Here is a 17,188-nt window from a genome sequence, read left to right as displayed (position 1 = left end):
CTCGAGCGCCGTGCACCAATTCGCGGCCGAAGCTGCCGCCATGTCGACGCCGCCGGCTGCACTGTGTGCAGCGTGGTTCCGCGGCGGCGTCACCACGACTGTGGCATGCGCGGCGCGTTTTCGCGAGCAAAAAACAACAGCCCGACCGTTCCTGGAGGAGAAAGAGCGATAAAGAGGGGAGAGAGAGCCCATACGTCGCCGTCGCTCACTTGCTCGGCAGACAGGCGCCTTGCCGGCTCGTTCGTATCATCCACCGGTCCATGCAGGTCCGTTCGTAACAGCCGAAATTTTGCCCATTGCAAACAATGAAATTTCACCAGGACTTCGCAGACATTCTTATCATCCCAAAATTCGTATTACCCAGAATCGTATCATCGAGATTCCACTGCAGCTCCATACGTGTAATTACCACAGCGTGCCACTGTGGTGGCAGAGAAACAACAACAAATGCAGCAGCTGCTTATTATCATACAAGGGGGCTCTGAAAGAACTTGCAGTAAAACAGCCTATAGACTGTATTCACTGGTGCGGCGTGCATGTTGGCAACCACGTGTGCGCACCGCCATGCCTGTGCATCCCTGCTGCTACGGCGATATCTTATGCATGGGCTGCTAGCAGTGCTGGGAGTGCTGCGTTGCGCAGGCATTTCGTGCATCGTGCCCGCTTTCTTTCGTGACTGCGGCTCAAGGGCAAGTAGAGCATCACCACGCAACGCCGCTGCGATTACAGTAGAATCTTGACGATACAATTATGGGTGTTATGAACTGATTTGCGTCTCTGGTCGGTTGATATGAACCGACACTGCCCCACCGAAGGCCGCAGAGAACAGCACACACTCGTTCACCCGCAAACAGACCCCGGTCGCCACAGAACAGCGCATAAACCCACGCCCGCCAGCAACTCTGCTTGGTCCACCAGTATGCGCGCAGTTTGGAATGTTGCCAAAGTTGTCAGTCACGCAATGAGTCTTTTGCTGTCACTTTGAGACAACAGACGGCGCAAGGCTTACGTTTTCTTGCCGGCGCGGGGACAGCGGAGGTGCGGAAGCTGTTCCGATGGACTGGGGAGGTTCTTTTGTGCGTGCATTTTGACTGTGCTGGACCGCTCAACGGAGCAGTTTCTGCTGCTACCGCGCTTGAGCCCACACTCTTGTTTTGTGTTCACACCAGTGTGCCATGTCGAAGCAAGGTGTCTTGCAAGCAGAAAGCTCTCTCTTTTAAAGAGAAATCGCACATTCTAAGGAAGGCATGGTGAGGACCCCACGAGGAAATAAACTGAGTTTTTCGCAATGTCGACGTTAAGCACGATTGTTGGACAACATGAATTGATAATGAAGAATGTCCTTTCCTTCAATGTCAACGCGAAGCAGGCCAAAATTGCTCAACACCTTAAGCTTGAAGAAACTCTGCTAACTCTGTCGCGGCTGCCGGTGTGAATATCGACAGCAAGGTTTCACACGAGAAAACTCGAGAGATCGCACTTTCCTTGCAGATTGGTGGATTTCAAGCTTCAGGTGGGCGGCTGCATTGTTTTAAAACGAGACATGGTCTCGTGTACAAAAGAGTCTGTGGGGAAGCGAAGAAAGCTGACAAGACAGCTGCTAACGATTGGCTGGTGGAGACTCTGCATTGAAAACATTGCAAGGCTTGTAACCTGCGATGAGAAACGGCAGACGAGACAGGTCTGTTTTTCAACTTGCAACCCGAGAAAAGCCTGTGCCTAAAAGGTGAACCATGCCATGGGGGCAAAAAACAGCAGGAGCGAATTACTGTTCTTTGTTGCAATGCTGATGGATGACGGCAGTCGTGGATGACGGCAGGCCTGTTTGAAGAGTTTCTGTAGCTATTGGACAGAAGGATGGCCAGCCAGAATAGGAAGAGTACCCTATTTCATGACTAGTGCGCTGCCAATGTGAAGCTTGTATTTTTGCCTGTCAACACGGCCACACACTTGCAACCGCTTGATGCCGGACTCGTGAGAATGCTAAGCACCATTTCAAAGGACTTCTTGTGCATCGCCTTCTAGCCAAAATTGATTGGAAGGATGATGACTTGCGAGTAAGCCTGCTGAACGCCATCCATTTCATCGCCATGGTGTAGGACCAGTCACGCCGACAACCATAGAAAACCGCTTTGGTAAGTGCGACTTCTTCAGGAGTCCCGCAGTGGTGTTCCCCCAGCCGAAAAATCTGAAAATTGAGGACTGGGACCACCCCTTGATGCCAGGTGCACCACTGATGATTTTTGCTCGGCGGATGACAACCTTTACACTTGCGGTGCGTGCACGGTGGATGGAGGACACTGTTGTGGAGGCCACATGCGAGGCTGCAGATTCCAGTGACGACGGTGATGATGAAAGCAAGGGCGATGACGAGCGACTACCACCATTATGGGCGCACAAGAAATCTGCGAGGACACGTGCACGCGTTTTTATGCGTTCGAGCGAAATTGGCTGGCAAACCTCGTGAAAAAGAAACAGCAGAAAGACATACAAGATTTCTTCAGTAAAAAGTAAATAGAGCTTTTCTGTGCGCTTAGGTAAGTTTGTAACTTCAATTTTTTTCTTAGTTCAGATAGTTTCAGATGTTTTGGTAATACGAATTTCAGCTTATACGAATATTTTTCTTGACCCCACGAGATTCGTATCATCGAGATTCATGACCCCACGAGATTCGTATCATCGAGATTCTACTGTATTAATGTCTGTTAACACCACGACTTAGAATCAGGCGGTAATGGCGAAGATGCCGAATGCCGGGGTCAGTTTTTTTTTTTTTTTTTTTCACTGAGAGATGCAGACTCATGCGCAGACATGGCGGGCACTGTCATGGCAGTTTTCAGTGTTGTCAAGTGAAGAAATCACCCACTAAATTTTTACGTGAATACTATCTATTTCGAGTCTACAGGCCATGCACAGCGACGATGCAGTTACCACGTGATGGCGCACGACATACGCAAGCGGCAACACAAACTGGGGCTGCCTGAACCTTGACTCGTTCCTCGCCAAGGCCCAATAGAATGCACCATTGGCGGTACCCAAGCCACCACGAAGGCATGTGGCTCTGAGCTGCACGATTTGCCATCTGGACAGGCAGTGCATGGCAATTCTACAGGGCAGTGCATCTAGCCCAAAGCTCTCACAAATGCATAGGGGTTGCGCGTTTTCACTTCCACAACTCCCAGTTGGCATGGATGCTTAACTTCCCACCGAGACTCAATTCTTTCAAGTCTCGACACACTTGCACTAATGAGGTCTGCCTCCATGCAGCTTTCAGGCCAAGAGGTTTCAGTGTGCCAAGAAAGAGGCCAATGCTTGTGGGTGCCCGAAAGCCTCGAAGAAAATGCTACTGCTCGCTACTGCACATCAGATAAACTAACTCCAAGGGCTAAGAGGCAGCTATCACAGTGGTTACAGAACAAAAGCCTTCCCAACATGCACCAAATTCAGTGTCCTTCAAAGGGCGGGGTGTGGAAAGGTGCTCAGCAAGGGATTAAGCACGGGCCCAACAGACGCAAGGAAAGGGAGCAGAGACATTCACAAACCACAATGAATCAAGACAGCTTCCCAACATAATGGTGAACCGAAGAGGAGGAAAAATCGAGCACAAGCGACACAAAAGCCAGTTGCTCGAAGCCAGGCAGGAAAAAGTGCATGGTACACAGGATGGATGCAGGGGTTTCAGAGTCGAGCAACGAGAAGGAGTAAGAGCGCAAGAAGAGAACCCGAAAAGAGGAGGGCATAGGGGTGAACAGTGATTGTCTCTCACAAGCTACTCCGGCTACTGGAGGAGTTGCGGTTGAGCTCCGGCCAAGCCGTGGGAGAATCCCGGGCTGATGCGGAGCTCCGCACAGACCCGGTCCCGTTGATGATCTGCCAACTGTTGGTGCGGGGGGGAGCACACAAAAAAAGAAGGGCACAACGATTGAAAGTGGGGAGGGGGCAGAGAGAACAGACAGCCTGAATGGGGAGACTATCATTCCTGTACTTCTGCTACCTAACTTGTTGAAGACCACAGTTCTGCTTGTACACCTACCAGTGCCAGCTTGGCACAACACTGTCCTCGATACACTTTGTATCACCACCATGAACAACAACAACAAAAAAAGGCTACGGTCATGGCTGCGTCACTAAATATGCATTCTGCTGGGTTTTCTTCCTTTTTTTTATTGATTTGATTGATTGTGGGGTTTAACGCGCCGACGCAACGCAGGCGATGAGGCGCGCCGTAGTGGAGGGCTCCGGATTAATTTTGACCACCTGGGGATCTTTAACGTGCGCCGAAATCTCGTACACACGGGCGTTTTTACTTTTCGCCTCCATCAGAAAAGTGGCCGCCGCGGCCGGGAATCGAACCCGCGACCTCGTGCTCAGCAGCGCAACGCCTTAGCCACTGAGCCACCGCGGCGGGTTTCCTTTTTTTTTTTTTTTTTTTTTTTTTTTAGATGGGAGAGCTGAGCACTAATGGCCCAGCAAGCTGGGAGGGAGGCAGGCATGTTGGGATCATCTGGAAACTTTGTGGTAAAGGAATGCGCAGCAAAAATTGCACATTTCTGTTGGGCAGATGTGCCACTGCTTCGGGAGACATTTTTTGACCCTCTAGATCTACAATGATTACTGCACCTGGCGTTCCACTGGCTGAAAAATTTCCCACGATTACGTCAACCCTTCCATGGTATGCCCTCCAGCTCTGCAGACACATTAGAGCAAATTAAATTCCACTTCAGAGTAAATTTACCTGCCTCACCAATTCACTCACAATGCACACGATCACAAACTGTACCGCTGAAAATGAACTAGAAGCTAGACCCTCGTTTTACTTTCTGGTCATTCTGAAGCTAACCAAGATTCTTGTTGCTCCCACACATGGCATAGTAGTAAGCTAGAGATATGAATGTATTGGTGCAGGCCAACATGACTATACACTTCTTTTTTACACTTGCACGTGGGCATATTCCCGCATGTTCCAACAGGACAACCTCTTTCCTCGAAATCTCACTTTGAAGTCGTAGCACATGGGCATTTCAGAGTTATGCACCCAATAGGCAATGTGTACGTTCAGTCAATGAGCTGCGAACGCGAGCCATGCATCAGGAGCAGCCTCAAACTGGTCCTCCATAAAACTGTAGTTCACTAATTGCAGGCAGCATTTCAGAAGTCGGAAAGCGCAACAAAATGGTGTAAACATTGTTGAAAAACAAAAAAAAGAGTGCAAAGGATCACCGTCTGTTTTGTCATCATGCGAGCGCAAACTGTTGCAGGTAGATCTGCTGCACCAGTAACCAGATGCTTCTGCATTGCTCTCCCTATTAGACAAAAGACCCAATATCCTTCGCAGCGCTGTACAGAATTAGTGAAAAGGCATCGCAGAGTGATGTCGCAGGGACGCAGAGGTGCTGCCACCAGTGGCAACTGTCCCCAAAACAGTTTGCGTTCCCACACTGGCAGTAGCAACCGTCGAAAGATCGCCCACACTTTCAGCCGCTTAGCTTGTAGACGCAAAGAGAAGCAGGTGTACAAGCAAGGGACACACGGCAGCTCCTCACCTGCCGGCGCTGACGGAAGAGGAGCTCTCAGAGCGGTTGCGCAGCGTCGAAGGCACGGCCATGGGGCTGCTGGGGGGCTGGGCGCCACCCCGGCCGTTGGTCACTGTGCTGGCTGTGCTCTCGCTGCTGTTGGTCATGGTCGGGGGCGTCACCGCCCCGTTTGTCCCCAGGCACACGTAGTTCCTGCAGTGGAAAGAGGGAGGGGCCTCGGCACAAAGAGCGCGGCAGCGTGGTGGAAGCAATTAAGTAATCGCCACGGTAGTGCCAGGATTGGACGATGAGGCGACACCAACTCCCTGCCCGAGAAACACGCTAAGTGTGAGCTCTTAACAATTGAATAAAGTGCATGAAATCTGGCTGCTGCTACTAAGAGCTTGAGCCTCCAGCTGCGGTCACAGAGTGGCGAGGTGTACCACTGTTGAACACGACGCCAATCTTTCGTTATAATCGCACAAAATTTAGCGAGCTGACATTAGCGACAGGGGTTCTTCTGTGTGAAGTAAAGGGAAAAAGAAGGCCTCGCCTGTTTTGTAGCTGTCCATTTCACCATTCCCTTCATCCACAGGCAAGACTAAAGCAACAAAAAGCCAGGTTTGATCCCACCCATTGTAGCCAAGGGAATCCTGGTGTTGCAAAACAAAAAGGGAGCGAAGAGGTGCAATGTCGTGCAATAAAAAATTCAAAGCAAAAGGGCCTGGCATCTACTGTGCCTTACTAATACTTCCGGTGAGAGCTTGAAGAGGAAAGGAATGATCTCCAACAAAAAAGTCGCTAAGAAAGCTGTTCAGGGCCACACACGCTATCGACTACCGTAAAAACCCGCGTATAATACGAGGTTTTTTTCCAAATTTTACTATGTAAAATTTGTGCCTCGTATTATATGTGGATCCCAAAGTTTTCAGCCGAAAATTTGCACTTTCGGTTTCAGCGAAGGGTGTGCCATCTTGCGGTGGCGTTAGCTGGCTGCTGCTTCTCTCAGCCGGCGCCATTTTGATTGTTTTTACCACGCGAAGGATCTCGGCACGTTCGCCGCAAGTCTATCACGATGTCGATTGCATGAAAACAGTATTCGGCTGCAATTAAAAGAAAAGTTATTTTATGTGCTAAGACCATCAGGAATTGCGCCGCAGGACGGCAGTTCGGTGTCACCAAAGGCAGCATTCGTGGGCGGACCCGGCGGAGGAAGCAACTGGTGCTTGACTCGATAAAGTCTGTGTGGTGGCGGCGGCCTGGAGCACTATTGGGGATTCCCGTCAGTGCTCGTGTTGGACGCCTTTCGCTGCCACCAGGCCGATTGCATGAAGAAGTTGTTTAGCAAACCCCGCACCGAACTCATTGTCATGCCAGGAGGAATGACATCCCAGCTGCAACCGCTAGACGTTTGCATAAAAGAGGCCTTTCAAAGACAGCATCAGGTCCTGCTACGAAGAGTGAATGAGGTCAGGAGACCCGTAAGTGACAGCTACCGAAAGGCTGACGCGAGTTTCTCCAGCGGTGCTTTGTGGCTGGATCGCGGATGCGTTGGCCATTATCCCAGAGGAGCTCGCCAGTCTCTCTTTTAAGAAATGCGGCATCTCGAACGCCCTTGATGGCACTGAGGACCACTTTCTGTGGGAAGACATTTCCGACAAGGCGACTTCAGGAGACAGCGGCAGCGAACCTGACGATGACTGGACGGACGTCGGGAGACAGTGCCAGAGAAAACTGACAATGACTGAATGGTAACTGCAGGGCAAATAAATGTTTTCTGTGCTCTTTACCTCGCATTATATGCGGATGAAAACTTTTTTTTCTGATTTTGCTGTCCCCGAATTACACCTCGTATTATACGCGGGTTTTTACGGTAAACGCCATGCCCATGGCAACCAGTACACAACGCTAAAGTAACCACACACGCAACACAGTGCAAAACATGATGAACTTCAAATTTAGGGAGCTTAAGGTGCCAAAGAACCACGGCGTAGTGCAGGCCTCCAAGTATATTTGACTTCTCAGGGCTTCTGCTGTGACGTTCTATTCCCCCAGTTTTGGTGGTACAGTTAAACCTGGATGTAACGAACCTCTCTAACAAATGCCTGGATTTAACGAAGGTTTTCAATTCCCCATTGGCAACCCCATTGAAACCCATGTGTTTGCGACCTCTATGTAACGAAGGCGTTGCGGCGGTTAACCTTAATGTAACGAATTCACTACGCTGATAAGCCATTGTTTTTTGCACCTTTTCTGAAAAATCGGCTGGACGAATGCACTAATTTAGCGAACTTCGTCTGCACCGCAAACTACTGTGTGTTTCAAGTGTGAGTGTGGTGTCCATTTGAGACTTTTGAGGTGCTAGGCCTGCTTGTCGGCGTGCAGTGGCACATCTCCTCGACCATCTGTGGTGTCAGATTGTCGGTGATGATTTCTACTGCCAGGAAACGAGATGTTCCGTCTTTTCAGGACAAGCTCACAATTTTAAATGCCATCTCCGCTGGCCGGAAAGAAGAACGTCGCCGCCCGGTACAGTATCCCAGCTAGCACCTGTTAACAATTTTGAATGCGGCAAAGAGCACGAAGGTCGCTAAAGACGCCCTTTCAGCCTACGTTTGGTGGTTGAAACGGGCAAGGCACCGAAAAGTGACAAAACGCCAAAGTGATACTTAAGTTACGTTTGTGAATACGGGGCTAAGTTCGTTGGAAAACAGCAGGCGCAATTCGCCAATTACTTAAGTTACGTTTGTGAATACGGGGCTAAGTTCGTTGGAAAACAGAGCAAGCGCAATTCGCCCAATTTCTCACGGCAAAAGTTCACCATCGCTGATGTCTAGAACTCTGGTTTCGTTTCCGCTTCATTCACGGGAGCCTTAACTGAAAACCTGCATGTAACGAAAAATTGCGATGTTTTGCCAACGTCGTTATTTCCAAGTTCAACTCTATATCTGGCATCAAAGGGAAGGAAAAAAATAAAAATAAAAGCCTGTTCTGCCACAGCCAAGATGGGGTAGGAAGTGGCAAAATGAACTGTGGCCCACCAGCAGTGCGGTTTCCGAAAATGAGTGTTGTGCTGCCAGAACGATGCAACCGCTTGCCCACACCGAGGCAATGGGGCAAAGAAAAGGAGGTCAAAAAAAGGAAAAAAGGAGCCCACTTGCCCATTGCTGAGGGAGTTCTCGTCGCCAGAGTCTGGGGGCACGGGGAAGTAGAGCGGAGGCGCATCCTGGCTCCAACCACTCGTCGAACTGCTGCAGCTGCTGTTCAGGCTTGTGTTGCTGGCATGCATCTCTTCCTCTGCACAGGCACACACACACACAAAGGAACGCGACAACACCGTCACTCTCCACTCCTAACCACTTGTCGGTTGTTGCGTGCAAAAAGTGACGCCTTAGACTGAGCTAGGTTTACCCATCGAAGCAGAAGATAACATTCAGCGGCAGACGGCTCAAAAGGAGGCCTGAGCAGCCAACAATTCACACTCAACAGCCCACCAAAAAGGAATTTGTGAGGGTAAAATTTATTACAAGGCTACCTACTCTTCACAATGCACGAGGAATATTTGCATTTTGTTCCACACACACACACACACACACACACACACAACACACAACACACACACACAAACAGACAGAGAGAGGGAGAGAAATGTGCATTACTGCTCACCCAGGAGAATGCCTTCAAAGTTGCCATCCAACGTGTTCCGCCTTTCCTTTTGCATTTTCCTGCAAGGGGACCAGAGAGAACGGGGACGTGTGAAATCGCATCACAGCAGACACTGCGACAGCACTCACAGGGAGAGCACGGAGAACTCTTCGGTGTCCAGGTGCTTCAGCATGTTGAAACAGAAGAAAAAGATCTGGAAAAAGAAGAAGAGAGACAGCTGGCATGTAGCAGGCATCCCCACAACCACCTCGAAAGAATGGACGTGTGATCTCACGGTACCCGAATTGCCCACATCAGGTGCCACAAGAAAGGTCGTATAAAGTCTCATTTAAAAGAAGTTACCTACCTCAACGAGGGAACCACCCTGCCACAAGCCCTGTTTAAGATCATTGATCGATTGTAGGGTTTAACGCGCCGACGCAACGCAGGCGATGAGGCGCGCCGTAGTGGAGGGCTCCGGATTAATTTTGACCACCTGGGGATCTTTAACGTGCGCCGAAATCTTGCACACACCGGCGTTTATTCTTTTCGCCTCTATCAGAAAAGCGGCCACCGCGGCCGGGAATCGAACTCGCGTCGTCGTGCTCAGCAGCGCACCACCTTAGCCACTGAACCACCACGGCGGGCCTGTTTAAGATACCAAATAACCCCAAGACTAGTTCATTTATGTAGCCTGTAACACGAATTTTCTGTACAGAATAGTAACCTAAACTATGCTTGCACATAGCCGGAAGCATCTAGATTCAGGGTGCATTCTTACAGTTGGAATGCTGCAAAACAGTAACGGGACATCTTACTTTGGAGCCTCCAAGATTTGTGCTGCCCGTTACAAAATAGTTTGTTACAAAGAAACTTAAAGGAGCCATCAAGACAAAATACAAGTTTGTGTTATTCAAAAAATTTTGTGTTTTATAGTGTCCCAGCGTCTGTTTGAATAGAAACGATGCTTTAATCACCGAGAAATTAATTTAAGTTGAAATTTTGATTTTCCCGCTAAATCGTGCGTCTTCGTGGCCTGCAATGACATCACAGGAATCGACTGCTTTGCAGCCGATTGGGAAGCATTGTTCATCGTTAGTGAACCTAGATGGCGCCAGCATACCGTGGCAAGCCATTTTCTGCCTTTGGTTTGTCCTTGACCATATTTAAAACTGGCTTGTTTCTGTTCAAGGAGCAAAATAATCGTTTCGTGAAACTCAGTGCTCGCTCAACAAATATGGTCACGCAAGACACCGTTGCTTGGGTTAATCGGCCAGTGTCGTCTGAGACAACCCCAAAGCCCCGCAGTGCTGTAAATCTAAACCAAGCATAGTGTGCGCAGTACCAACAGCAGTATGCATCGGTACTTCTATGTTTACGTGTGCTTTCGTAACTTCACTGTTTGTCCCACCATTTTTACGGCTTTAAAAAGAATGTGCCGTAAATTTAAGCACAAATAGCTCGTTCGGCAAGCTCATAAGCTCTGCGTAATTTTAATTTGTGTTTGCTTTTGCCGACCTCCACCAATCACAGAGCTGGCTGGTATAACATCATAGGTTCTGTTGCGGGAAATGAGCGAGTGGGTCGCATGGCCATTCCCTTTTTTCATAATTATGTAGCTTATCTGAGCTAAGTTTACATTAAAAGTGGTGTCAGTATGATTCTAACTAGGCAATCTTTTGAATGAACCAAACTTGTGTTTTGTCTTCATGGCTCCTTTAAAGGTGTAGCATGATGTTAATATGTGTTTTAATGATACCTGCACGAATGTTTAGATGGGCCCAAAGTTCAGGTGGATGCAGGTGGCTCACAATCACTGACCCTGTTACCAACAAGCCCGACAACAGAAAGTGTGAAAGAAACTCACCTCCTCTCCTTTGCTCAACCGGTCACGCAAATCATGGCTGCATGTGGAGAAAAAAGCCGACGTGTAAGCAAACACACAATTCGCCTCCCCACAGCAGTGGGTGAAGATGACAGCAACTGCAATGACGATGCCATGCTAACACATTTTCGCTGAAAGCCAGATAAACTGCATAGTTCATGATAAAATGCTAATTAACATTTAATTAATTTAACTAACCCTTAATTATATTTAATTAACTTTTAGTTAATTAATAAGGAGAGCGCTCCGTGTGCGGCGGCTCCCAATTAGTACAAGCGAAGCGCTTTCATTACGCAAGCAGCGTCCTACAAGAGTTCGGCCCAAGGCCGTCGCTACTTTGCAGAGTACTTTAGGGACCAGATGTCACAGCACAGAGCAACGGGTCGCACAGCCTACCTCCTCGCCCTCTCTGTTGCTTCCCTGACTCGACCCAATCATCTCCTCTTTGCACAAAGCCGGAAGGTACGTGTCAAGAGAGGAACAGAGAAGAGGGAAAGAACACCCTTGCCTGAAGAGGAACCAGTCGTAGGCAACCGTGAGGTAGGCCATCTCGAGGGGGGAGAGGTTCGGGTGGATCCGGTTGTCCGCCCACAACGAGAGGCGCAGCAGTGAGATGAACAGCGGTGTGCGGTCCCAGCCAGAGATGCAGTGCACCAGCAGGCCAGAGCTGCCTGCAATTAGGGGGGGAGCAATGGGGGTCACAGTGTAGAGCCCTGGGGTACCTCCTTGGAGAACCAATGCCTTCATAGTTTTGCTCCATCGAAATGCAGCTGCCTCGAAATGGGAATCGACTTTGCACCCTCTTCCTCTTATCCCTACCATGAAACAAATGTACGAAAAGTTGCAACTAAATACGTTGGTGACTACATAAACTAAACGTGGTCTTTTGAAAACAAGAAACAGCAAGCATTCAACCCAAATGACAAAACCATTTTGGGGCTGCAACAAGTTTTCGGAGACGATGTGGTTGAGCACACTGGACATTCTAGAGCATGGAGTGCACAGAATTTCAGAGACGCGTACGACTGTCCATTGTTTGTTCTTTCGATGGGACTATTACACGGAGCAATTATAAGGCAGTGACATTATGAACAACAGTTATAAAAACGGATACTGTACACATCTAAGAGTTTCAAACCAATAACTAGGCTCTCCCCAATTACTGAACATGCACAGCATATGGAGTTCTATTTCAACTGTAGTCTGACCCCTATCCCTAATACTGAAACAGCTCAAAACAAAAATTCCAGCCACCCACTACCTTTTCACAGCCTCTACTAGAAAGCTGAGCTATTTTCATACACAAGAACACACGTCTGGTGGACTTTGAAGCTTTTAAAATGTGCGGCAAGGTTTTGGATGCACATCAAATCTCAATTTTGGAATTTCTGCAGTGTTTGGTCAACACTTCTAAGAAATTACCAGGTAAAGCCATTTCGTACAACCTTCAAATGGGGTGCCCACAACATTGGGAATCTCAGAATACAAAAGGCATCGCTACTTTTCCCGTACCTGGCCCATGGCATGGAAAAATTAGCATCACCAGAGGGGTGCACATTAAGTGGTACCAGGGTCAAAATCTAGTGCACCGTTAACATTAACCGCACAAGTGGCAGGTAGCATACCTACTTTCCTTGGCACAAGTAACTCATACGTTGCAGATACTCAATGCATTATCCCTACCTTTTGTTTAAGAATTGCATCCATCAACCCCTCTGCTCACTGGTAACACTCCACAATGACAAGTTTCACCGCACCACCATAGAGTTCCATGTGATTGAATTTAAGCACACAAGCTCGCTATACACAAGAACGGGAGGGGGCTCACCTTCAAAAATATACTTCAGCAGAAGCTTCATGTAGTTTCGAGTCAGCTCCACAACGTCCCATTTCTAGAAAGGAATAAAAGAAGAAATTAGAGAGGGGCGAAATAGCCTCTGTAAGAGACTGCTTATTCTCGTGGGAAGCAACATCAGGCGCAACATGTGATGGTACTTTTAGTGCAGACAGATCAGCTGACAGACATCCCTGTGGCTTTTGTTAGCATTAAGCCATATCCAATGTTCTATCCACAGGCTGTAAGCTTTTAACAGAATACTATGCGAGCCAGTCAGTTTTAAAGCAGTTCAAAAACATCATAAATAAAAAGCCCACAGAAGTGACTTCCTGCAGTTTCCTAAAATGAAATATTAACACACCTACAAAAAATGCACACAAGCTCTTTCTGTTGCCCCTGCCCGAAAAGTAATCGACAGCACTTGCCGTGTACATGGTCCAGTTGATGTTGAGCTGAGAAGTGATGCTATTGTCCGGAACGTTCAACGCCGCATCCACAAAATGCTGCGTGCAGGAGTGAAAAATAATACAGTTCCACTCGACGTGAAAGCTGTAAAGTGCGGAGCAGTGATTCATCAAAGGGGCTGTGGCGCCCTCTCTTGAGCAGTTTCAATATCAGCCTGGTGATGATACCAAAAGTAGTCAAGACAGGGTGCCGCGGCCTCTGAAAATGCATATAAAGAAACGCTGCATTGAGTTTTCATTCATTACATAAAGAAATGCTGCATTGAGTTTCCATTAGCTTGGGATATCTAATGCAGTAACTAACAATTCTCCCCTTATTTTGTATTATTATATACGTAATTGCGACCTACCAATGGCGCAGCGCAAACATCACCCCCAACATTTCACATATAAAGAATGTGTGTGCCTTGGGATTGACATGCGCGCAATGGGATTGACATCGGCTTCTTAACACACGGGTCCCAGGTTTGGTCCCGACCAGGGAAAGCGGTGATCTCTTCAAAGCCTCTGTTTGGGTGCAAGATGCTGCGTGACAATGGTGGCTAAATATCGTGACCCCGGATGAGCTACGGCGACAAGCCAGGCCCCTAAAGTGCTCCACACCTAAAAGAGAACCATCAGATAGCCCACAGTTCAGAGCTCGACACAGCTGTGATGGCCCTTCCGCAATTGCAGTAGGTTAAGAGAGCACACTTTAATGCAGACTAGTCATCCGAACACTCTTGAAAGACCCTTCTTCCAAAGAAGGCCTGTGTTCATAGCGCGTTTCCCAGGCTGCTTGTGGAAATGCGGATGAGAAAGGCTGAGCGAAGCAGTCTGGGCTTTTAAGGGGGGCACGAAGACAAAATGCAAGTTTGGTTCATTGAAAGATTGCCTCGTTATAATAACACCGACACCAATTTTAATACAAACTTCACTCAAACAAGTGATAAAATTAGGAAAAAAAAAGAGAATAGGTGTGCAATTCCCTAGCTACTTTTCCGCACTGAACTTATGATGCATTACGGGCGGCTCGTTGCGATCGGCCGAGGCCAACAAAATCTAATGGGAATTAAACAGGGGGTTATAAGCTTACAGAATGACCTATCTACGCTTAAATTGTTCGCACATTCCGTACGCATTCTGCTATTGCCGCAAATATGGTGGGGTAAACAATGGAAGTTACTAACAAAAACGTAAACATATAAGCACTAGTGCGTGCAGTGCGCACTATGCCGGACGAAGCTGCACAGCCAATGGGCAGCTTAACCCTTTGAGGGTCACGGCCGTACACGTACGGCATTGGCAAACACTTTCAAAATGGCCAATGACGTACATGTACGGCATTACTTGCATCTTTAAAAAGCGCGCCTTTTTCGCCAACTTCTCTTGCTTGGCATGTGCTGCCACACTTAGGAAATACGTCAAATTTTTTTTTCTTGCGCCGATGACTTCTTTTTATTTTTTTACGATTTACTTCAGCGGCGCGCCGGCTATCGCTTGCGCATCTGCTAACGAGGGGGCGCGCTGGGTATTGCCCACCGGGCGCCTCGCTTCTTGCACCTGCCACAGACCAAGGTCACCTGCAAAAAATTGGTGAGGCTCTTTTTCTCCTTTTGTATTTTATGGGCGGTGCGCCGACTATCGTTCCCGCATCCGGACATGCGTGCCTGTGCGCGCGCAGCAGCTGGTTTCGGTATCGTCCTCCGGGCGCTTCCCGCTTTTTGCGGCCGCGAAGGATGTCTATCTGATTTTGATTCACTCAAAAGGTGCCGGCTTGTTACTCTCTCGTTTTTATTTGAAATTTTTCTTGTGTTACTCATGAATAAACCACACATATGTAACAACACAAATGAAAAATTAAGAATTTTTTCTCGAAATAGATTCATCCGAAGAATTTAAATCAGCAATAATTAAAAAAAAAATCGACCCTGGGGGGTGGCGTTTGCAGAAAAAATTCGACCCTCAAAGGGTTAAGCTTGTCCGACCTGTTGCTGGCCAACTGGCATAACCTACATCGCACACTTGCGCGACCTGGTTTGCTGAGCATACCCGATCCTTCACGAAGAACTATCAATGCGAAAAAAAAAAAAAGAACAAGTGGAGACAGTGGTCTCAGAGCAGTATCATCTATGAAGGAAGACGGTAAACAAGGCTACAAAAAGCATTACGCCGTTCACAGCAGCTTTAGTCAACATACTAACTTTTGTCGCGAAACACGCGATTCAGAGGGAGAATTAAAATTTTGGCTTACAATGTTTAATTTCTCATTGAATAAAGCAATGTTTGCGGCTGGACAAGTGCTGGGGGTTTTGAACTGAAAGCTGTTACAGTACAAACGTGTTAAATGGTTCCACACTACTTGATTTCCTCGCATCAGCACGACCACCCTTCACTGCTTGAGGGCACGGTTTGGGGGTTTGTCCCGAGGCACGCCTAGTCACGTGACAAAGGTTGCTAGACTCACCTGATCCCAGTCATAAACAAGTCCTTCACCGCTGTAGGAGTTGTCTCGGTAGAGCCTGAAGAACTCGCAGCCTGAAAAACAAGGCATTCATCACAAACAGTTCACGAGTCTTGAAGTGCGCGTGTACCTACCTGGGTAGGGAAGGTTGTAGATTGTGAAGTTATTGTAACGGTTCTCCTTGTCAACCTTTTCGGAGGACGTCACCCTGGGGAGAAGGGCGGAACAACAGCGGTCGTGTAAAGAGTGTTTGAGAAACAGCCTTGGAAAGAGCTTTCCAGACAGTTTCCTCTCAATGAAAGCACGGGCACAAGAGAATTGCTGCAAAGCCTAGCAAGTAACTTCATTGTGAACCATTGCTTATGCTTTGTAGCAGGCATGGTGCCATTCATACAACACGATTTCTAAATCGTAGCTCCACCCTGAAATATCATAAGCAGGCTGGACAGAAAAAAAAAATCACTTGAGGCATTGGGTGGTTCTTATCCAGCTTTTAATAAAACCGAAACATACACCATGCACTCAACACAACCCCCACGAAAGACCAATGCCTTCCAACTTCCACATCACCCCCTTGACTTTGTTTGCATTCTTTTTAAGTGACCAGCAGGTTTCATATCACCGAAGCCTTCGTGATTAACAGCAGCCCAGAGAATTCAGTCCATTCCATCCAGTATAATGACGCTGTGCCGTGGCTTTTTCTTTTTTTTACATAGAAAGCTTTGGAAAGACACCCGCTTCCTGCCCCAGCTGACAGCAAAAGATAAGACAGGCAGTTGCCAGTTCCTCCCTTTAGGGCTAGCTTGACCCCATGAAGGCAGCAGCCACTAACTGTTACCTTCCAAGGGCTGAAAAGATTAGGTGGTGCCACACAGATAGAGTGCACAGTGGTCTGACCTTTTCCACATTTACGAACATACATCGTTAAGCACGACTGTTCATCATTACACCCGATACACTGTAACCAGCATCGCTATCGGTGGGTTTTACTCTTACTTCCCAAGACGAAGCCTGCTCCCATTGGAGTCCAAACAAACAGAAACAAACACAACACACAAACAAACAAGCACACAACAGAGAGAGAGAGAGAGCACTCACTTGAGGCCAAACTTGACCTTCTTGTTCTCGACCATGAAGTCGCAGATGTGGTCGACAGACAGCGCCCTGAGCAGGCAGATGTCTTCCATGCGATAGGTGTCAAACAGCGCCCACTGGCCCGAACTGGGGAACCACAACAGGGAAGAACAGGGAGCAGTGGAGAGTTGGAATCGACTGGCACCAAACGGCAGGGGTTACAGTTTCCGCAAAAATTGAACTCTCGATACGTATTGAGAAGACTGGCTTCAGCGAGCGCGATAACAACACGGAAAAAAACAGGAGGGTTAGGGCTTGGTGTGCAAC

At 48.1% G+C, this 17,188-nt stretch overlaps 1 protein-coding gene across 2 annotated transcripts in view; it reads right to left on the bottom strand.

Moving 5' to 3' along the window:
* The window catches only part of Edtp (Egg-derived tyrosine phosphatase), a 34,421-nt gene that overhangs the window by 2,822 nt on the left and 14,411 nt on the right, over window positions 1-17,188 (bottom strand). Inside the window, exons 8-19 of one of the 2 annotated variants that reach the window (XM_077690859.1) lie at window positions 16,886-17,008; window positions 15,922-15,995; window positions 15,791-15,861; window positions 13,306-13,383; window positions 12,872-12,935; window positions 11,552-11,714; window positions 11,026-11,062; window positions 9,308-9,372; window positions 9,180-9,238; window positions 8,675-8,810; window positions 5,544-5,726; window positions 3,767-3,877 (exon numbers count right to left, since the gene is read on the bottom strand). In XM_077690859.1, the coding sequence (XP_077546985.1) occupies window positions 3,767-3,877; window positions 5,544-5,726; window positions 8,675-8,810; window positions 9,180-9,238; window positions 9,308-9,372; window positions 11,026-11,062; window positions 11,552-11,714; window positions 12,872-12,935; window positions 13,306-13,383; window positions 15,791-15,861; window positions 15,922-15,995; window positions 16,886-17,008 (1,164 nt within the window). The remainder of the gene's footprint in view (window positions 1-3,766; window positions 3,878-5,543; window positions 5,727-8,674; window positions 8,811-9,179; window positions 9,239-9,307; window positions 9,373-11,025; window positions 11,063-11,551; window positions 11,715-12,871; window positions 12,936-13,305; window positions 13,384-15,790; window positions 15,862-15,921; window positions 15,996-16,885; window positions 17,009-17,188) is intronic. The other variant, XM_077690860.1, reaches the window with a different exon arrangement.

The sequence above is a fragment of the Haemaphysalis longicornis genome, unplaced genomic scaffold (genome assembly GCF_048455015.1).
Source record: "Haemaphysalis longicornis isolate Haplotype H1 unplaced genomic scaffold, Haemaphysalis longicornis Haplotype H1 scaffold_10, whole genome shotgun sequence".
Classification (NCBI taxonomy): Eukaryota; Metazoa; Arthropoda; class Arachnida; order Ixodida; family Ixodidae; genus Haemaphysalis; species Haemaphysalis longicornis.
This window is presented reverse-complemented; position numbering and strand designations above follow the sequence as displayed.